Below are 22,363 nucleotides of genomic sequence, written 5' to 3'. Positions count from 1 at the left end.
ACATTCGTAAGCATAATTGCATAATCTACCACACCCCTATTGTCGATTACATAAGTTATCACTTTTTTTTTTTGAAAGAAACATGAGTTATATCACTTATATGTGTTTATTATTCCATATTTGCATTTGTTTGTTCTAATCTAACCTTCAATCTTTAGTTAAAAGAGTAGATATATACTTAAATAGTGTGATATAATATTTCTATGGGCGATGATTTGTAGCGCTAAGCATTGAATCGAGTATATTCTTGAATAACTTTTCATTTAAATTTGAGAAGTTTTGATAAAAACATTTATAAATCAGTGTAATAATGGTAGCTTTTAATTTTAATAGTTTATTTTAAACTACTTAACATGCGACCTTAAGGACGCACTTATCGTTTTCATTCATTTATGCACTACATAGTTATAGATGTTATAAAATAATAAGACCCTTACAAGCCTCGTTGAAGATCATCCTGATTGTGTTGACATTTAAAAAAGACAATTTATTTCGTGTACTTTCACTTTTAAAAAATAGAATATTGATAAAGTATTATTACCGAGAAGCAGTTTTAGCAATACAAATTACAAGCCCTCAATCTCACTAGGCCAAGACCTCATTGATTTGTTACTAGTATGGAGTAATATAATTGTTAATAGCACGAAGTATATGTACTCGTAATAAGTACTACCAGTTGCATATAAAAAAAAAGCATAAGTATTAAGAATTAATCATAACAATATTGTTCGTTGCATGATTTTGTCATGAATTTCTAATTCAATACAAAGTGTCATTATATTATAAGAAATCATATTAACGCTTATAAGCTGTTAAGGCTACATATATATTTTATATTATCTACTAATAATTTAGATCATAGCCAATAAGATGATATGAAAATGAGAAAAAAGCTAGTGAGATAGTCATATTGTTAACCACTCATTGTGGTGCAAAGTGCAATTAACCTCTCGAGTAAATTTGCTTTCTTTCATAACATATAGTTCACCTTGAGATTAGACTTGAAACTAATACACGACATTGTGGGTCATTATCATCCTAATTTGAGATTAGACATAAAACACAATGCATGATTAAATGTAATTAGCAAAACATAACTAGTCAACCAAAACTGAAACCAAAGTAAGAAACCAAGAAAAATGATTTAAAATTCAACACGTTATTGTCATTATCATCCTAATCACTTGGATATCAAGAAATCTATAGGCTAAGTAAGTGTAAAAGAAGTCAAAATCTGAGTCTCATTTTAAAGTTGGATGTCATTAACTCCCGCCTACAAATTCAAAAACATACTTATATAATTGTTTTTTTTTTAACACATACTTATATAATTGTATACACTAATATAGTATGTGCTAATATTATAAATTATAATATATAGTCTTATACAAGTATACTTATTATTATATGAACGGTCCAAAGTCCTTTAGGCAATCACTATCCTAAATTAATTAAAAGTGGTAGATTTTTAAAATGTGGACATAAAAAGAGGATGGGGGGTGGACACGCCGTTGAAGAGAATGAAAAACCAAAGATAGTTTTTTCAAACTTGTGCATTAAATTTTCTTCACTTGGTGTCTGAGTAGGTGAGCTAGTTCTCATTCTTTGAAATTGCCACATTATGTTTATGTTTAGTTATAGATTACTCCTTTTGTATTTTAATGTTTCCCTCTATTTTATTTTTCGGGTGTTCTTAAAATATTATTGTCTCATTTTCTCATCAAGTTTACTACCTTGCATGTTTAAAATTTTCAAGGTTAAAATTACGAAAACACAATCTTTAAACTAAGAAGAATGATGCTATGAACCTCTCTCGGGTCATTATACTCCACTTTTACAAGTTTACTTTACTTAGAGTGAAGGGAAAGCATAAGGAAATCGATCTCCACCCCTGAAAAACAACCACTTAATTTGATCCCATGACTTATACTCATGATCAAGGACAAAGGTTTACACTAGTCCAAATAACTTGGTTATCGTAGATACCCTACAAGATAATACCAAATATTGATATCGATATAATGATATGGAATATACATAGTATATCACAAACGATATGTTTTCCTAATATCTTATACGTAGTATTTATAAAAGTGGTACTAGTAGTATTGGGTTTTTTTTTTTTTTTTTTTTGACAAGAGTACTTGTACTATTGTTGTACTAATAAATATCATTATTTTTTTTTAAAAAAGGATACAGTATTAAATGTCAAAAATAAAACCAACAATTCAACAAAGCTTAAGGATATTTGTTGTTGTTGTTGTTGTTGTTGAGGGGGGTTGACAGTTGACTGACCAAAGCTAATTGCAGCGTGCCGTAGGGAATGGGTTGTCCAAGTCCAACCACCATGTTCCATTTCCTTCTCCTGCCCTATTTTTTAAAAATTATTTTTGATTCCAAAAAACAAATATACTTATAGTAGTATTAATTTATACTATTATTATTTGTATTTCAAATATATATCCTACAAGAACAGACAATTTGGTGTTGAAATTGGTGCAAGAATAATTTTCATTTAAGCTACTCCCATTACCAATCTCAATAACGGAGTACTTTAAAGGTTACTCATTTTGTGATTAAAAAAAAGCCACCTAAAAACTGAATTATAGTTGATATATACTTCCAGGGCCGTCTCCGACAATTTGATGGCCCTGTTCTAACTTTTAAAATTGGGCCCTTCAATTTTGAAGGACTATTTTAAAAGGTTAAAAACATTATTATTATAAAATGGCTTTTTTTTTTCGAGTATAGTACTACAAATTATTATAGAGCTTAAATATTCATAGTAATAAGTTTAATAGCAATTCAATGGAACAACAAACAAAAACTTTTTATTTAAAAAGTGTCATCCTTTTAATATTTTTTGAAGCAAAATCCACAAATATATCTTCATAATCAAATATGAATTTTTAGGTTTTAGTTTGAAAATGATGGTTTTTTACGAGGAAGAAGGTGAATTTGTAAGGTTATAATTTTTATTTTTGTAAATTATGGGGCCCTGATTTTTGGGGGCCCTGTTACGTGTGTGAGAAAAAACATGTCTAAAGACGGCCCTGTATACTTCTTATAAAAAAAGGGAGCCTAGGTGAACGTAAGAACTTGTATTTTATTTTTTTTTATTTATTTTTGTTGCTATAATCAGACTAATGCTAAATGAAGTTCTTACAGCTGAATATAAACATAAAAAATATTGTCTAAAATAGTATAGATTCGAGAACTTTTAACAAAAAACTGTGTCAAACAATGAAATTAATACTTAATTATTCTCAATTTTTTTAGCTTCTTATATGTAATTAAGGGCTGCATATAATATTTTAAAAAATAAATAAATAAAATAACAGAGTACTTTTTTTTTTAGGTGTGTGAAAATATACCTCGTATGACAATTAGACAATTTAAATTATTTTATTTACCCAATTTTGATTTCTATTGTGGTTGTTGTAGTACTCTTTTTATCAAGGAATTAAATTTACTTACAAAAGAAAGTTAAAAAAATAAAAATAAAAAATCACATTAGGCATTAAATCATTATTCTTTTCTCTCATAATGAAAATATAGGGAAAAATTAATCTAAAGCTGGTCCAAATGGGATAAGTTAAGAGAAATAAGTTCTGATTAACTAATAAGGGTTACCCTGGTTGAATTTACCACTAAAATAAATTCTGATAAGATTTAACAAGTTCAAATATTTAAAATTCGGATGAATAGAACGTACTCTTGTAAACTCTTATTTAAACTTATTTCCTTGAATAAAGTGAACAAAACAAGGTCATAATGATAGATTTATGCTCCATATAATTTATGAGGTACTCTAGATATTAGAATAACTGAATAAGGCTTTATTCTTTTTCAGCTCAACCTCATTTAACTTAGAAATAATAGTAACAAAAAAAAAAAATTAATTCGTTTGAATTATATTAGATTAACCATTAAATAAACTTTTAAGGTTCTTTTTATATGTAAGCATACTCGACAATCTAGAGCTTATTAGGCTCCGACTATATCGGATTTGAGCCGAATCAAGCTCCAATTGAGGAGAAAACACTCACAAGTACTACACAGCCACACAGCGTTATCAAGTCTCAAACTCAAGATCTTGATTAAGCTAGAACAACTTGGTAGGAGCAACTTATAAGGTTAAGTACAAGAAATTTCCAACTTTGTACAGTAGTAGAATGACTAAAAAAATTAAAAAGGAATCTGATTAACAACAGTATACTGCTATAATTTGATACGTCCTTCCAAATAAAAATGAAAATGTAGTAATAATGTCGAATCTGAACAGCAGAGTAATATAAATTGTTTTTTCATTACAGGAATAGTTGACTGTTCTCTGCACGTGTCCAAAGACTTGTATCATTATATTTGGTCCTATCTTAATTTCTTTTAATATCAATGGTCCTATCTTAATACTAAAATTCATTATTATGTCTTAATTTAAAATTTGGTCAACTACTATAGTACTACTGAATTCTGACGCTTTGTATTTTAATGTAAATCTCTATCTTATATTCCAACATAAATTTCCTCATGACCTTTTTTTTTATTCAATTAGGACTGCACTTTGACTATTCTTAAATTACAGTTACTTCCATAGATTCCTTAAACCAAATACCCCCCTTCCCTAAATTCCTTAAACCAAATACTCTCTCCGTCCCTAAATAATATGCAAGACATGCTAATTTCCATACCAAGTAAACCAAACATCAGCACTTTCCTGTATTATTTTTAGGGTAATGCTATACATAGCCCTTAGGGCTATATATAAGCATTGAATTTACTCTTGAAAAATGTATAAAGTTGGGAATTCATGACAAAAACACGCGCAAAACGGTGTAATTAGTGTGTTTTTGTCATGATTTTTTAAATTTAAACAATTTTCAAGAGTAAATTAAATGCTTATATGTAGCCCTTAGGGCTATATATAGCATTTTCCTTATTTTTAATGATATTTTTTTTCTTTTTTTTTTTTTTGTTTTTAATGATATTTTTTTCTAAAATTTCACACAAAATAGAGTTGGTATGGTTAAGTTGTAGAAAGTTATGTAATTAAGGGTAAATGTAGATCATCAACTATTTTTTCTTAAATTTACAAGTGACCCCAAATTCCTGATTTGCCAGCTTTGAATACACATATCATTAAATTCTCAACACATTCTTGCGCATTATTAACCACATAATAGAAATAGTGACAATTAGAAAAACCAGAACATCTGTAGTGAGAAACTTTACAGTAGCTTTTATATCATCAAAACTGTATGAACCACATTGAACACACATTGGATCATAGTTTCAACATTTACATGAAATGTCTTCAAGAGTTAGCAGAAAAGATTCAGTTTCTGCTGCTGTTTTTTTTAGAGGGGGTTCAGGGAAATTAGTGCTTACAGACAAGAACCTATTCTATGAAAAAATTGTACTTACAGTTCCTTATGGTATACGGCAGAATCATACACAAGAGCACATTTGTACCATCACTTATAGCTGACCTGTTCGTAGGTCTCTGTCCAAGCGGTCAGCATTCAGAGTTCCTGGAAGTTCCCTAAAGTCCTCATTGAAGATTGAATATGCACTGTATATAAGCATAGACAACATTAGGACGCCAATCAAGTACAAAAACAACCAATAAGCAGAGTACATCGCCCTACCAAAGGAGGGAGGGATTCTATTAGCCTGAAAGAGCACTACTGCCTATGAAGTCCCACAAATTCAAGCTACGAAGGGTTCAAGTTCATTTATGGACAGTGGAGGTGAAAATATAGAAGGGCACATCAGACATCAGAAGATGGACTCATAAACAGACATGATGTATGGGATACAATCTAAATAAGTCTTTTATACACCAATCCTTAACAAAGCAAAAAAATTAAGGTGCATATTAATTGTAGTATCATGGGAAAAAGGGATGATTAAAAGAGCATGGCTTAAGAATTTGGTAAGACTAGTTATATTGGCAGACAACTTAAGAAAGATGACAGCAATGCCTCAGTCAGTTCCTACCTGAGTTCGCCTGACTGACGATGTCCAAGATTCCAAAAGATTATCAAAAATCCTGTTCCAAGTATCTGAACAAATGAAAAAATTCACTTGTTAAAGTCAGTGACACACATTGAGATGCGTAAAGAGGGGATTGAATTGCTCCAAAATCAACTGTAGACAAGATTTTCTTGCACAGATAGAAAAAGGTAAAAAGAAAAAGGAAAGAAAAAATAAGTAACAATGACCACATATAGCAACAAAACTTCTAAACAATAATTACACATAGTAGCAGCACTTTAGAACCCTTTTCCTGTCTCCCTTGATGGCTGTTAGGTTGATCAAATTCTAAACCAACAGGTCAACTGAACCTTATAGCTGCATGAATCTCATACATGAATTACCTTCCCAACCTTAATAACCCAACTGTTCCCTCAATGTAAAGATTCTGACCTACTCTTGTGCACTGTCATATTATTGTTCATTTAGTCTCAGACTCACCTGACCAGGCCAATCTGATCTACACGAGAAAAATGAATTTCCACCCCCCCCCCCCCCCACCACAAAAAAAAAAAGAAAAGATTTTCCTAGGAATTCTCTAATCAATCATAATTCAAGCAGCAATATCTGAGACTCCGTATCTAAATCAGAATCTATTTGATCTATTTCTCTGCAATAGTGCTATATGCTTCAGGCTGTAAAATATCATCCACATTAAATAACATGATAGACTAAAAAATAAAACCTTGGAACCTCAATGAGATGCATCCAAGTAATGGCTGGCATGAGCCAAAATCAGTTGTAGAATTTGCCCTGATCTCACTTTCTTCAGTTGCATGCCTCCAAACATGGGAACCCCATGAGTCAAAAAATGAATTTATCTTTTTTTACAAAGGCATTTTGTCCTTATATTTTCCATAGTCTAAATAGTAGCAAACATAAGAGAGGTTGGAAAGAAGACATTCCTTGATCTCAATCTAGCAGATACTGAAAGCCTAATGAAAGTGAGATCAGGGCAAATTCTAATGAAACTAAACAATTAACAGAAAAGTATACTAGCAAAACTCATTCTGACTGCACCCCTGACAGATGCAGCCAAGCAACAGGAAAACTGCGACCAATGTCACATACTCACATTGCACATGTATCCCATGCAAAGCGACAATATATACACGATTACACAAACATCAGGGGGATTTATATACGTTCATACAATGGTGATATTATTAACTTACATATAAAGGTCCCAGATCCCATCGGTGTGCAACTGGAGCCATGATAAACCATAGGATGATTAAGGCCCAAGCCTTTATGCTGAGAGAGAAAATTGCAATCAAGATGATATCTACAAATTAAAAAAAAGAAAAGAAAAAAAAAGAGGCAAGAATTAGCACACATTTAAGGTAAGTTAATACACAAATTGTCGTAGATACTCACCAGGAAGCTTCAACTTATCATGTAAAATACGAAAGAGCCTCCGCTTCCATCGACTTGTTGACTCTGGGAGCTGGAACTTCTACATTGCATTTAGGAATAAAAAGCAAAGCAGGGGATGAAAGTGAGAAGCCATCTTACTATAACGGAAGATATCAAGTCTAATAATAATAATAATAATAATAATAATAATAAAAAATTTCAACCAGATCGTCTTCATCCTCCTCATCATCGTCATATCCAGCTCTAATATGCTTTGGTGGTGCCTTTGGTCTGACTGCTACAATCAAGCAATCTGAAACATAATGCACAACACTAATATTTTAAGTACATAAACAGTCAAAAGACAACAAAGTCTTTGCCCACACCTTAAAAACAAAAATGCTAAAATCACTATCCTGTATATCTCTACACAGTCACAATACTCAAAAGCAGCACCTTCTAGAATGCTAAGTAACAAATCTTGACAAGTTTTAGCATAAATAGATATCTTAGAAATTTAATAGTATATGGGGGCAGGGGTAAATGGTGGAGAACAGGAGAAGTATACAGTGGTGTGGGCTAGACTCTAGAGGGTGGATAAGTATACAGTGGTGTGTGGGCACTATATTCATCTTTATCTGGTAATTGGTACTTATCAACTTCACTAATCAAATATTCAAATGAGTAAGTATAAGGGTCTCATACAATACAGACCTAGGAGATATGCATTCAAGGTACAAAACCATAAAAGATGGAAGGTACATAATCCACAACCCATATATTTTGTCTTCAACTTGATTTTGATGGAAAGCAAGCTCATATATATCAATTAAGCTTCATAAGCTTAACTGTAATGCGACATGTGGTGCAATCTGAAAATCAGGTGAAAAAGAATACACAGACTTCCAAGAAAAGGAAAACAGAATCGACGAAGTATATATCTTCTATTTGCAACCTGCATTATACATGTATAGTACGGTTTTGAATAAATGTTTGACTCATTTTATTCATCCACTAAAGGGGAAAAAAGTCAACGAATAAGAATTGAAAAAAAGACTACGCATGCTAAGACTACTCACATGAGTCACATCTCATAGAAAGCCTCGTACTTCCAAAGAGAAAATATCAAACTCAATACCAAATTTTCAGTTTTTCGAATGAATCTTACTATACCGTAACATATTAACCACAACAGCTGCAAATCTCATCTTCACTATAAGAACAATTCAGAAATCCATTGTAGATTCACTCATGTTATGGAAAACTCCCATTACATCCAATCTAGACAATCTATTGAAAACCTTAAGCCCACAAACATGACTATTCCTAGAGCTCCTTGACAAGAAATCTGAAAATATTTAAAGTGAGAAAATCATTGCCTCAATTTCCCCAAGGCATTTGAAAGCTTAAGGGTCCGTAACAAGCATTTTTTTTTTTTTTTTTTTTTCTCAAGATGCTTTAATTTAATATTCAATTAGAGGTATAACCTAGAGCAACGGCTCCACAACATGAAAGCTAGTATTTTTAGCAACCAGCTTTCAGGGCATCAAGTATCTTTCTCTCGTCCTTCCCTCCTATAGAAAGTGTACTAGTTCTGCTTGGCCAGTCGCATATAGCTCTTGGATCAATTACGAATCATGAATTTACTCTCTTTGTTTTTGAAGAAATCATATATCTACTAATTCTACTTCATTAGCCCCAATTAGCTAAGATGACACTACAAATGGCCGTCTAAACTTTCATTACATATGCAACACAGCAACACACATTAGATTTTAAATTAACCAGTTCCTAATGCAAATGCTTATTCATCATACTTCCAAATATAATCACCAAAACTGTATATACAACCGGCATTGTCGAAAAGTTTAAGTGGATTTAATGTTTCTTATCTTAAAATTCATCAAATAAGAATAATTAACCATTATTTCACATCGAAAACAGTGTCATATGATTCAAGTAGTTTTTTTTATGAAAACCTGAAATGTGCAGAATAAGATCATACCACCATCAGCAAGCCGAATAAAAACATCATCTCCATCATCGGAATCATGCAATGCATTCCCTCGAAAAATTAGCTTCAAACTCTCAATTTGTAAATTCTTATTTTCGGCAACTAGTTTCCTCAAATCACGTACCTAGGGTTTATGATCAATTACATAAAAATTCTAACAAAATTCACAAATCATCCACAAAATTCATGCAAAAAAATCATAACAAAAAAAAAAAAAGAATAACCAAGATTACCTTAATGTGAGGAGGAAGTTTAAGGCGAGAAGGGCGAGTAGGACCGATTGTTTTGAGAAGGATTTCAACAAGAGTAGGATCACTGCTACTTTCATTCATTTGAATTTCACTCATGTTCTTGATTTCTGGTAATTTTAGGGTTTCAATTTGATTGAATTTTGTAAGAAATTATTTGCTCAACTCAATCAAATTCAAACTCAAATACCCAGAAAAAGAAGTTTATGCCTGCGTTTGAAGAAGATTTACCTGAGTAGGAAAAGTTTTTTTTTTTTTTTTTTTTGGAGATATATTTGACAGCGTATATTGTATTTGACTTTTTTTGGGGCTATTGTGTTTGGGCCTATTGGACCCAAGTGCTTCACGGAATCACGGTCCAAACATATCAATATCCATTCCAAAACTAGAGATTTAGTACTCTCTACAAAAACATGAGTTTTAGTTTTAAATTAAACGAACCTTATCAACAAGACAACAAGTTCATGTTATGTTCACTTTATTTTTCTTGAATTTTATGGATTTAATTTCAAGAAAAAATTTAATTGATAAATTTTGATAAGAAAATAGCAGTCACCCAACTCCAATTTAGACTACTCATACAAAAGTTCAAATGAATGTAAATTTGATAAATCAAATGCACATATTTTTTTTAAAAAAAAATTAAAGCACATTATACTACCTAAAAATAAGGTCATACGAGTGGTTAAGGGTTACCACATTCAATTTTCAACTAACGACAATGAATACAAAATTAAACTGTTTCATATATCTCAATTTATAAAATATACGAGTATAGTATAAAAGTTGTATTGTTGTTGTACAAGTATAAGGTTGTCATTAGTTCATCACGCTATATAATACACTAGCAAAAGCATAGCCGACCAAGTATTGAAAATAAAATTCCGTTCACTTGCCCTCCCTCGCTCTACTCCAATTATCTGGCTTGTAAATATTGGACTATATATTTTTTTTGGGTGTTCCACTCGGCTCACCCTTTAGGCTAATCCGGATTCGGGATCAATGCTGGGTGGTTGGGTTCCAGTCCCCTTCCAATTGTTGTTGCGAGGGGTTGAACATAGGTCCTCCCTATTAAGTGTAGTCCATATCATCATTACACCAACCGGCAATTGGTAATATTGGACTATATAATTGTAAGGGTTGAACTATGAATCTATGATCAAGACCTTCCTTTTACTTTTTGAAAGGTGATCAAGACCTTCCTTACCAAAAGTTAAAATAGAGAAAAAAACAGTAAAGAAAATCTAGGTGAAAGAAAACAAAGTTTTGCCGTTGTATAGTAAGTGGTAATGTGGTACTACATATACTTTTTCACTTTTGAATAGTGCGTTGGGAAAAAAGCACATATAAACTGACAACCAAAAAGATTTTTATTTTTTGGAGGGACAAAGAACGAGTGAGTGAGGATGAGGCATTGCTCCTTTCATTATCCACCATTCAAAAACGATAAAAGACAGTGAAATAGAGCCTTAGCTTTCCCACCACCTTTTTTTTCATCTCAAAAATATAACACCCAAAAAAATAAACAGAGAATTAGCCCTGTTGCTAACACAAAAATGGCGTTGAGAATGTGGGCTTCTTCTACTGCTAACACCCTTGCCCTCTCTTGTGCTTCCAAATCTCTTCCTTTCCCTGCATTTTCTCTTTCTAGATGTTTTTCCACTGGTATTACATTTATTTTGTTTGTGTTTTTCCACTGGTATTACATTTATTTTGTTTGTTACTCTTGATTTTTTTTTGTACAAACTCGACTAAGTTGTCGTTATTGTTGTTGTTATTGTTATTGTTATTATAAACTATCGGCGTAAGAGACCTAACGTGTTAAATGTGGAATTTTTTACTATAAAAATGATTTTGCAGTTTTGGATGGATTGAAGTATGCATCATCACATGAATGGGTGAAACATGAAGGTTCAGTGGCCACCGTTGGTGTTACTGATCATGCTCAGGTTCATTATTTCATTTCTATACATTAATTTGATATAGGAAAGATATATTAAAAATATCTAATCGTTGCACATAATTTGTAACGGAGGTAGTACTTAATAAATGTATTAGAATCAAAGAATTAAAATTTTATGGTGGGATGTCCATATATACTATATATATGGTCAGCACCATCTTGGGGATGTGGTGTTTGCAGAGCTACCAGATGGTGGTGCTGGAGTAACTGCCGGAAAGGCGTTTGCATCGGTGGAGAGTGTGAAAGCTACCAGTGATGTTAATTCTCCTATCTCTGGTGAAATTGTCGAGGTTAACTCCAAGCTTTCTGAGACTCCTGGTCTGGTAAGTCTTTGTGTAACATGTTTGCATTACCACTTTTAGCATATTACTAAATGGATTAATACTTAAGATTTTTGTAAAGATCAATCACATAGGAACCAAAACGAGTTAATAAGTTTAGTACAGCTCGAATCTGGTTCGAGTAATCAGATCAGTTGCAGACCTGTTATTTACCACAATATCATGAATGTTGTTACATTGTGTAGTTATTTATAAGATAATTTGATGTTGCAGATTAACTCGAGTCCATATGAGGATGGATGGATGATTAAAGTGAAGCCAAGTAACCCAGCAGAGTTGGAAAGCCTGATGGGTCCTAAAGAGTACACAAAATTCTGTGAGGAAGAAGACGCCCATTAACACTGCTCATTGAACAATAAAATTATGTTTCGCGTTTGTTTAAGCTGTGTTTGATGTTAAGTTTGCAAATCTTTATTTATAATTAGAGTGCTAATTTTGCTCTCCATGATTTCACAGATTACTTAACATAAGCTTTTCAAAGCAATATAACGGAACAAACTGGTAGTAGAAAACCGGTTGATCAGAACACATTTCATTTCAGAATAAATCAATTCTGCATATGCTTGATCAGTCTATAAAAATAAGGCTAATTTAAATTTCTAAATATTTACAAAACCTAATAAAATCTAATAATTAAATTTATTTTTTTTAAAAAAAAAATAAATAAAACCATAATCTACTGGGTTGAGTTTTGTTGCAGGCAGCAACAAAAGAAACTAATTCACTAATCGTCTAATCTACTGTAATTCCTGCAAAACTGGCATATTAACCAATTCTATAGTTCTATTAAGCACTATTGAGTTCATCAGCACTTCTTCAGAGCTTCTTCAAGTTTAGGAGTTTCCTGCAAAAGCACATCTCCGAAAGCTCTCTCTTGCACTACATTTATGAGTCCGCCAGTTTTCAACGCCTGAAATATCAAAATCCACCATCCAAGGTCATGAAATTTGCAGAGAAAAAATATTGAACAGAAGCAGAATTGTGTAACATATTCCATATATATCTCTGCATTTTTTACCCCCAAAACTACAGCCTTTTAATACTCACCAGTATTTCGAAAAATAGTAATGCATTTTCCCTCTTGGTTTTATGTTTAACAATGGGTAGCAGTGTAATGCCTTCTACACCTTCCTGCTTCTTTCTTTGGATTACTCGACGCAGGTATCTCGCCACAGTTCTGAAATAAATTTAAATCAAAAAACATTTAGAAATTTTCATTAAAATAAGGACTTGATATAAATATAAATCTCCATTTGTTGTTACCTGGTTCTAGCAGACAATTCTCCATCTGCAAGCACAAGACAAAAGCGTTAGTTATAGTAGACAGAAACTAAGACATGGAAAAAAAAAATATATATATATTTAACCTTTAAGACTGCAGCATTGTTATCGCTGTTGCTGTGAAAATTAAATTATACGCAATATAACCCATACTAGTATGTAATGTAGGAAGTGAGCTTACTCTTGTTCCTATGGAGTTCTTGACTATCTCCTTCATTTTCATTCATCTACATACATAATTCACAAAAGAAGAGTCAGCAGCAAATCGCCATCAGAACAGAGCAGCAGAGATAATGAGAACATGCATCATAAAAATAAAATCAAAGAAATAGCAGCCATATTGAGGTTAGCCAGGTTCACGTGATCCATGAATAATGCACTTACGGACAAACCACGAACTTAGAGGCAGCCCAGGAATGGATCAAGGGAAAAAAAAAATGAATACATGAATCAATGAATATACTAGAAGTCATCTTAGCTCCTTGTGAAATCACAATTCCTCTGCCAACTAAGGTTCATTTGTCTCTTCTCTAGACAGACCTAGATGTCTTATACAACATACTTCAATTCCTAGCACTATTCCTGTTTATTTGACACCTAAAATCATTTAACAAGTTTCCGACTTTCAGTTACCCAGGCTTAAAAAATAGATTATATGAAGGAGTAGGCTCAGAAATTAGCTTCAAAATGTTTACATGAACATTTACCTCTTTTGAAAATTAGCTTCAAAATGTTAGGCACTTTACAATCCTCAATCTTCATACTAGGTTTTTAATTATATTTTTTTTTACAGAAAATTACTCGTTATTTCAATGACATCTTACTCATTAGCAATTCCTTGAAGAAATGACACATCCAAAGAATAAATTAGCCTTTTAAAATTATAAACTACTCTGCCCCACTCAATTATCAATAAACCATCTTGCTAGTCACATAAAGTCAACATTAACATAAATTGTGGAAAGAGGTCTACCTCAGCCACCAGACTAGGACCACAACTGTCTTCCGCTCCATCGTGCACAGACACCTCCAACCTTCTATTCTCATACGAATGAGCACCTTCCCCATCTGAATCTGCACCCCTGAAGCTTCCAAAAACCCTGGCAGAATTTGAACACTGAATTGGAGTTCCTGGAGCGATTGTTGATCGACTGTCAGTGGGGGCACTTGAAGTTGCAGCATCCTGCTGCTTTACTGGAGTTTGAATAATTTCAATAGGTTCGACTGCATGACTTGTAGATGGTTCAGTTCTTGCTTTTGTTACTTCACGGCATATGACTTCCAGCTCCAAAGCATCGCCTGTGAGTTATGAATTACTACTCTATCACAACACGAATGAAAATTACAATACAAATGTGAGCATATTAAAATATACTTACAGGGTATCAAAGGCTCCAAAAAACTGTTTGGAAGGGCTGAAATACGATGAAGCCTCCACAATTCGATGACTGTATGAGGAGCTTTCCTTTTCTTACATACCAAGCCACTTGCGCCCTTGATGACCCGCTTCATTATCCTGCCAATTATTAGATCATTGTCAAGTGTCTGAGTACATGAAAATTTCAAACTCTAGATGTCTTATTGTTTGTATATATTTTTAGTTGCCCATCATCGGTATAAGCCTTTAAAGAACAATGTTCCATAATTGGATAATCAAGACAGGAATTAATACATCATGTTTAAGTACCAGCCAAATCCCAAGCAATACCAATCAATCAAAGCCTTAATCCCATAAAAATTATGCAAACATTAAGACATCTAGAGTTTGAAATTAATATTGTTTCCATGAAAATTAGCAATACCCAAAATTAATATTGTTTCCATGAAAATTATGTGGAAGCTGTTAACTTACTCATTATCCAACATTGTAATGTCATCATACACGCATTTTCTTTTGCAAGGTCTTTCAATCTTCTCCTTCTTCGCAGGAGTGGGCACGACCATAAACTCAGGAGTAGCAGTAACTGCATCAACCAACACCTTAGTGATCTTAAATAAGTCAACCCCCCCCCCCCCCCCCCCCCAAAAAAAAAAAAAAAAAAAAAAAAACAGAAGCTTCAAGCATAAGAAAATGAATGCAATTAAATGCACCTCCAGCATTTGCAACTTCTGAATCACGGGTCTTCTCTGTGGAAGACGGCACTTCCTTCTCTTTTAATATAACATAATCTAGATTTTCTATTGGATCTTTCTTTAGGGCATCCACATCCATATTATCAGTAGTTTGTGCTTGATATTCATTTATCATATTGAGAAGTTCAACATCCAATTCAAAGTCCACGCCCTCTTCTTCAGTAAATCTTAACTCTCGAAGCTTCTCCTTGCTTGTTTTGAAATCCTTCAAGTGGTCTGGAGAGCTTGCACCATTAAATTCCATCCGATGAGGTGAAAAAACTCTGAATCAAAAGCAAAGCATGTGTATTACACTCAAGAATTAACAGCAGTAAAGCCCAACAAATCTAGCTTTTAGAACATCGATGCTACAAATTAGACATCAGTTTTCATACTTATCAGGAGGAGTATGAGTATGGCCAGATGTTTCTCGCTCAGAGGCTAATTTATCAGGTGTTTGAGTGGACGACCAAGTTTCTAGTTGAACAGTGACCCCTTGTGATGTCTGAGCATCACTCAGATCTTCCCAGAGAGTAGAACCCTCTTCAAATTGTAGCTGCAAAGTTGCATAGCAATGACATTGTCACCCTCAAAGAGCACTTACAGAGCAAAATATGCTACAAAACCAAGAAGTTATATGCCACATTAAGTGATTTTAAGTACAAAGATGCTCCAGTCACCCATAACAAATAAAGGAAAGGTATTCGCAAGAAAGTGGGTGTTGCAAGCTAGGTAGACAAACTAAGGGAAAATTGTGGTTAGGGCATGTAAGAAGGAGATCCTAGGGTACATCAGTACAAAGAGTGGGATCTTGGAGAGCTTCAAAAAGGTATAGGGAGACTGAAAATGACTTGGATGGGAGGAGTTAAAAGATATATGAAGCAAATGGATTTGCACAGGATGAAGAATTTGAATGTAGGGGATGGAGGAAGATTTTTGTGCATGACTAACCAGAATAATCACTTTTGGTTCATGTATCCAACCCCACTTATGGGATTAAGACTTTGATTGAGTGGTTGACAAATGATTTGGGTGATCTCTAATTAAGGCAGGATGAATTAAGTAATATCAAAAAGAGCACAACAAACACCACTAATTTTTTAGTTTGACCGACTACTTGTGGTTAATTAAAACATTTTACACATGAGACGAGTGCTGATTATATGTGATTCATCAATCATCATTAAACAAATCCTCTAAAAATAGATGTAAATGGATCTAGTAACTTCAGAATACTTACTTAAGGTACAAAGAATAAAGATTACCTTATCTAAAGAGTATTGAGAAAAAATATCTTTCCCTGCACCAACTTCATAAAAAAGAATATATGATTAAAATATCAAGAAAAACTAAAAATCTAACATCTTTGGGAGAACAATGGTACCTTGAATACTAATATCTTCATTTCGTGCAATATTGGACCTGTGTATTTAATTAATCAAATCATAATTTGTAGAAAGGAGTGAATGAGAGCATTTTTTTTTAAAGATAAATCTTAATCTGAATGATATACTCACTTGCTTGCATAATCTGCAACCTCCAGTTGAAAAGTATCAAGTTCATACCTCGCTGGCAGGGTAATGGAAGGAGAAGATCGCACAATATCTCTAAAGGAAACTACCTTTTTGCCAACAGAGAATCTATTGATATCGGAAACAGTTTCGTGACAGTCATTAAATAAATATTCGACTTTCTTGGAATAGATTCTCACGACGCCAAGGAGAAGATAAGCCAAAATCCTGTATGTAACAGATGGCAATCCTTCTCGAAGAATTTTATCTGTCATAAACAAGTCAATAAGAAACATAAGGCAAAACAAAAACGGCAGAAATTTATCCACTATGTGTTATACCAAGAAGTGCATACAGTAAAATGAGAGGACTTCTTGAAGTAGACTAAAGAAAATATCACCACGGCCATACACAAAAGAGGTTTGTGAATTGTGACAATGATGCAAATAACCAAAATTATAATGGATTGATTGATTGGATTCAGCTCAAACTTCACAAATCAAGCTTGGGTCAAAGCAACATAGGTTACGTGTCTAGTAATGTAGGATACATATTTGACGGTATAAAGAGACTGAGCATTTCACAAAGAACACCCAAAAGTATAGCTGCTTGTAAATCAATCTGAAGGAAACATCATGCATGCAAATGACTTCATAATTAACCAGGCAGACAACCCATAAATTGAACAAGATGGTGCTGCGTTCCAATCATTAACATAGTCTGAGAAAATAAATGGTGTTCCATACAACTATGGCTATGGTCAGTTCAGCTAATTTAAGCATATATTTGCTTAATACAGAAATGATTAGATTTAATTATTTCAAGTAAATCTTTGTATTTGCATTTACTTATTGCCATATTTTTTTTATTTATTTATTGAAAACATAATGCTGAATATATTTAATTATGTAATAAAAATTTACTTCCTCCATTTCATATTAGATAACACATTTCATTTAGACATGTTTACCAATGCATACTTTCTAACGCAAATATCCTTTTTACATATTGTCAAATATAATAAAAATTTGATATGTAAAAAATAGATGTTGAAACGAATCTAACAAGATCCCACTTAACTACTTTTTCTCAACATGAAATCACAAAACAAAGTCAAAGCAAGTTATGTGAATAATGTACAAAGTCAAACAGTGTCATCTAATTTGGAATGGAGGAAGTATGAAAATTTCATTTTTGAAAATTACAATTAAACATGAAGCTAATGACATCTCATTTGATAATTCTTAGGGTTGTCCCAATCATTACGGAGGCCAATGCAATTAAAACCGTTAGATTCATCTTATTAATGTGTATTTATTACTCTTTGAAAAGTGTGTATTGCGTTATATAAAGTATTTTATTACTCTTCAAAAACCGTGTATTGCGCCTTTATGCAACTTAATTACCATATGAATAGAAAAAGGTAAGTATGTTGTTAATGGAATTTGAACCTTAATACCACTTGAACCTCAAAAATGAGTCACTTCATCTAATTAACTATTTGTGCAACACATTTCTTACGGAGTATATTAAAAGTAAGCCCCTTTCAATGTTTAAGCCAGGTGCAACGAGTATAAATTTAAAGTTTAAGCATCCAAAAATTATACGAAGTATAAGATAAAAAAAATCCAAATCAGATTAGGTAAAATCAAATCATTTGAACTGCAGATAGCCTAAAAAGTCCACTTCAATCAAGATATTCTACCAAAAAATCTAGAAAAAAAAAATCTCCTGTTAGTCCCGAATACCTTCACTACAGCTATATGATCGCCATGGTAAGGTTACTACAAAAGCAACAAAACAATTCACCCATTTAAATGAAATGAAGAAAGTGACTCTCACTTCATCAAAATGTTATAGCATAACATCAATTTCATCGGCCTACCCTTAAGATGTGGCAAAAGGATGTTTAGTTTAATAAACCACCGAGTGAAGTACATAGACAAAAACACTAGTATAAAAACAGTAAAAACTACTAGGAGCACTATCATGACCTTAACAGGCAATTAGACCAGAAAACCATTCACCAAATCACTGGGAAACCTAGATGAACAAGAATAAAAAAATTTAGACAGCTTAATGCCAATGGCGAGGTAATTAAGTTCAGCAGCAAGCAGACATTAGAGCCAACTTCGAATACAACTCAGCAAAGCTAATACAAGTAATTGAACTTAAGCAACCCAAGAGATGTCAACTTAGTCATAAGATTCATAGCTCATAACACAGAGAGCAGATCAGCCTACAAGCAATGCCTCAACTAAATGATTATGTTCCTACTCTTCATTTCACCCCAACACTGTCTTTCACTCAAACATCTACACTTAATCATAAATCACCAAACACCAAAGCAATGGAAATCCTCAGAGGAAGGCAGGTTAAATACTCGAGATCTGGCACAACGAAGTAAAGACAATGCTAATGGTAGATACCACACCAAGAAAGTGCCTCATTATCAATTCAGTTTCAAAATCTGTACCACAGACCTAAATGAAAAACAAAAAGAAAAAAAAAAAAAAAAAAAAAAAAAAAAAAAAAAAAAAAAAAACACTTCAACCTACTTAACAGGATCGCACAATAATCATTTTTTGAAACAGCATTAACTGGTGGAGTAAATACATTTCTGATATAAAACCCAAACGAAATTTTTGCTCAATTTAACCCTGAAATGAAGCAAAAACAAGATAATTTTCAACACAACATTACGCATTAATTTCTCACAAAATAACAAAAGGGGATCCTTATTTGCCAGGATTATGAAATTTTAGCAAATTAAAAATCCTCACAAAACCACCAACAAAAAACATCACAAACAGATATAATCACCACAATAAATTAATTTCCAGGAAAATAACAACCAAATGAGCAACAATGAGAGAAAATCAAACATACCTAAATGACAGTTTTCCCCCCATTTCAACAATTTAACAAAAAATGACCAACAATTTAACAATAAATCAAAAATTAGGCAAAAAATGCTCACTAAATCTCTAAACTTTCAAAGTCAAACCCTAAAACAACATCACAAAAATGTACCACAAATTACAATCAAACAAACACCATAAAACTCAAATCAATTTCCAACAAAACCAAATACTTAACACAAAACAAAACCAATAAATCACAGTAACAATTAAAAATAGAGAGAACAAAAGAAGAATACAAACCAACAGAAGTGATAATATCAGTGTCAGTAATTTGACGTTTTTTGAGACGTTTGAAGAAATAACCAGCAACCCAAATAGCACCCAATGGTCCTTTACTTGATAAAAGACACTGTGAGTAGAACATTGTTCTCTTTCTCTCTCCTCCTTCTTCTTCTTCTTCGTCTTCTTCTTCTTCTGGGTTTTTTTCTGGAAAAATGGTGTTCTGATTTCTTACCAAAAATGGTAAAACTGGGTTTATAGCAGTCATCAGAAAAGAGAGAAAGAGAGGTTTTTTAAGTTTGGAAGAGGGAAGAAAGAAACGGTCGATTGGTGTACAAAGGAAGTCTTGCTCAGTTGCTCTAAAATGTTGCCACGCATAAATCATTGGTGTTACTCTACTGGTGTTACTATTGTATGGTCTTATTGAGTAACTTTTTTGAATTTCGAAGGATGATATCAATTTGGATATTGATCAAAATGGTAAACAAAGATTCATGGTCTATCCAATATCTTCAATATACTTGGTAACTTGACTAGTTGGTATTCAATATGTAATACAGACTATTCCGCAATATTAATACTCGGATGTGTAATTTGAATTTTAAATTGTGCATTGATTTTTATTGTAGATATAACAATTATATTGTTGAAGATAAAAATATAATCCGTAGTTTGATTAAGGCCCTGTTCTTTTAGCTTCTGGGCAGAGCAGAGACGAGACTACTGCTGCTGCTGCTACTACTGCTGCTGCTGCTACTATTGCTGCTACTACTACTACTACTACTAGTGCTACTACTACTGCTGCTACTACTGTTGCTACTGTTACTGCTGCTGCTGCTACTACTCTACTACTACTACTACTACTACTACTACTACTGCTGCTGCTACTACTGCTACTACTCTACTACTACTGCTGCTGCTGCTACTACTACTACTACTCTACTGCTACTACTCTACTACTACTACTACTACTACTACTGTTGCTACTTCTACTACTGCTACTTCTACTACTGCTGCTGCTACTACCACTGCTGCTACTACTACTACTACTCTTACTACTACTACTACTACTGCTGCTACTGCTACTGCTGCTACTTTACTGCTACTACTGCTACCGCTACTGCTACTCCTACTACTTCTGCTACTGCTACTGCTACTGCTACTACCACCACCACCACTACCACCACCACCACCACCACCACTACTACTACTACTACTACTATCATTATTATTATTATCATCATCATCATTATTATTATTATTATTATTATTATTATTATCATTATTATCATTATTTATTATCCTTATTATTATTATTATTATTATTATTATTATTACTATTATTTTTACTATTATTATTTTTACTACTACTATTACTACTACTGCTGCTACTGTTTTGGGGGTTTTTGTACGTACCCGAGTGGAGGGCGTGTACGTCCCACGGGAGACAGATCCGCAATGCAACACTTGAACGGCCCGGTCACCTGCAAAACAACGGACCCCGGGGGGGCCGGTGGTCCGTCTCCGACGATCAAGTCAGTGATCGAAATAATGTATTTTTGAGAGAGAAGGGAGAGTAATTGTGGGGGGCATTGCCCTTGGAAAGAGAATTGGATCCCTTGAAACTGATGTAAAGATCAGTATTTATAGTGCATTGGGATATGTGCCTCTTAGGTTATTTAACCTAAGTAGATTGGCTTCCTAGGGTTGTTAGGCTTAGAGCCCATTTTCGCCTTTCTATCATTGAGTGACACGTGTCATGCTCTAATTGGCTCATTGAGCGCTGAGCTTGTGGACACGTGTCGCGGTGGCTTTGGTCCACATATAGGGGGTATTTTTTTACCCCAAAAAACAACAACAACAACTACTATTATTACCATTATTAATATTATCGCATTATTATTATAATCATTAAATTTTATATAAAATATTAATTATTATTATATTAATTATAATAATTATTATTAGTATTATTAAATATTATTTAATTATTATTATTATTATTAAAAAATATTAATTAGTACTATCTTTAATATTAATTTTTATTATAAAAATCAATTATAATTATTATTAATATTATTAATTATAAGAATTATTATTACTGCTATTGTCATTATTATAATTACTATTGTTATTATTAAATATTAATTATTATGATTATAATTAGTATTAGTATTATTAAATGTTAATTAATAATTACTATTATTAAATATTAATTTTTAATATTATTATTATTGTTATTAAATATTATTTATTATTATTATTATTAAATATTAATTTTTAATCATATTATTATTATTAAATATTAAGTATATTATTATTAAATATTAATTATTATTATTGTTTTATATTAATTAT

General features: G+C 32.6%; 3 protein-coding genes across 3 annotated transcripts; 1 reads left to right on the top strand and 2 right to left on the bottom strand.

Moving 5' to 3' along the window:
* Positions 1-5,202: 5,202 nt before the first annotated feature.
* Positions 5,203-9,893, bottom strand: LOC145598770 (uncharacterized). The gene is made up of 7 exons (XM_081655158.1): positions 9,640-9,893; positions 9,398-9,530; positions 7,617-7,705; positions 7,414-7,492; positions 7,212-7,321; positions 6,001-6,065; positions 5,203-5,572 (listed from the first exon to the last, which is right to left on the bottom strand). Exons 1-7 carry the CDS (start codon positions 9,751-9,753, stop codon positions 5,479-5,481), a joined length of 684 nt encoding a protein of 227 aa, XP_081511284.1. The 5' UTR covers positions 9,754-9,893; the 3' UTR covers positions 5,203-5,478.
* A 1,237-nt stretch (positions 9,894-11,130) lies between these two features.
* On the top strand, positions 11,131-12,401 carry LOC145598160 (glycine cleavage system H protein, mitochondrial). Its single transcript, XM_081654474.1, has 4 exons — positions 11,131-11,319; positions 11,515-11,603; positions 11,770-11,940; positions 12,172-12,401. Exons 1-4 carry the CDS (start codon positions 11,211-11,213, stop codon positions 12,295-12,297), a joined length of 495 nt encoding a protein of 164 aa, XP_081510600.1. The 5' UTR covers positions 11,131-11,210; the 3' UTR covers positions 12,298-12,401.
* A 13-nt stretch (positions 12,402-12,414) lies between these two features.
* On the bottom strand, positions 12,415-20,364 carry LOC145598159 (sister chromatid cohesion 1 protein 2-like). Its single transcript, XM_081654473.1, has 13 exons — positions 20,027-20,364; positions 16,869-17,130; positions 16,736-16,773; positions 16,617-16,660; positions 15,747-15,907; positions 15,331-15,635; positions 15,092-15,203; positions 14,619-14,755; positions 14,213-14,538; positions 13,421-13,466; positions 13,222-13,246; positions 13,006-13,135; positions 12,415-12,868 (listed from the first exon to the last, which is right to left on the bottom strand). Exons 1-13 carry the CDS (start codon positions 20,271-20,273, stop codon positions 12,764-12,766), a joined length of 1,938 nt encoding a protein of 645 aa, XP_081510599.1. The 5' UTR covers positions 20,274-20,364; the 3' UTR covers positions 12,415-12,763.
* Positions 20,365-22,363: the final 1,999 nt, after the last annotated feature.

This window comes from Chenopodium album, chromosome 20, assembly GCF_948465745.1.
Source record: "Chenopodium album chromosome 20, dcCheAlbu1.1, whole genome shotgun sequence".
In the NCBI taxonomy this organism is placed as follows: Eukaryota; Viridiplantae; Streptophyta; class Magnoliopsida; order Caryophyllales; family Amaranthaceae; genus Chenopodium; species Chenopodium album.
Note: the sequence above shows the minus strand (reverse complement) of the source record. Positions and strands in the feature narration are given on the sequence as shown.

Coding starts and splice junctions, on each gene's coding strand:
- LOC145598770 (XM_081655158.1), bottom strand. CDS start 9,753: ATGAGTGAAATTCAAATGAATGAAAGTAGCAGTGATCCTACTCTTGTT. Junction 7,706..9,397: donor TATTCGGCTTGCTGATGGTG/GTATGATCTTAT, acceptor ATTATGTTTCAG/ATTGCTTGATTGTAGCAGTC. Junction 5,573..6,000: donor CGTCAGTCAGGCGAACTCAG/GTAGGAACTGAC, acceptor GCTTATATACAG/TGCATATTCAATCTTCAATG.
- LOC145598160 (XM_081654474.1), top strand. CDS start 11,211: ATGGCGTTGAGAATGTGGGCTTCTTCTACTGCTAACACCCTTGCCCTC. Junction 11,320..11,514: donor TTCTAGATGTTTTTCCACTG/GTATTACATTTA, acceptor ATGATTTTGCAG/TTTTGGATGGATTGAAGTAT. Junction 11,941..12,171: donor TTTCTGAGACTCCTGGTCTG/GTAAGTCTTTGT, acceptor TTGATGTTGCAG/ATTAACTCGAGTCCATATGA.
- LOC145598159 (XM_081654473.1), bottom strand. CDS start 20,273: ATGACTGCTATAAACCCAGTTTTACCATTTTTGGTAAGAAATCAGAAC. Junction 16,774..16,868: donor GTTGCAGATTATGCAAGCAA/GTGAGTATATCA, acceptor TTAAATACACAG/GTCCAATATTGCACGAAATG. Junction 15,636..15,746: donor ACTCATACTCCTCCTGATAA/GTATGAAAACTG, acceptor CTTTTGATTCAG/AGTTTTTTCACCTCATCGGA.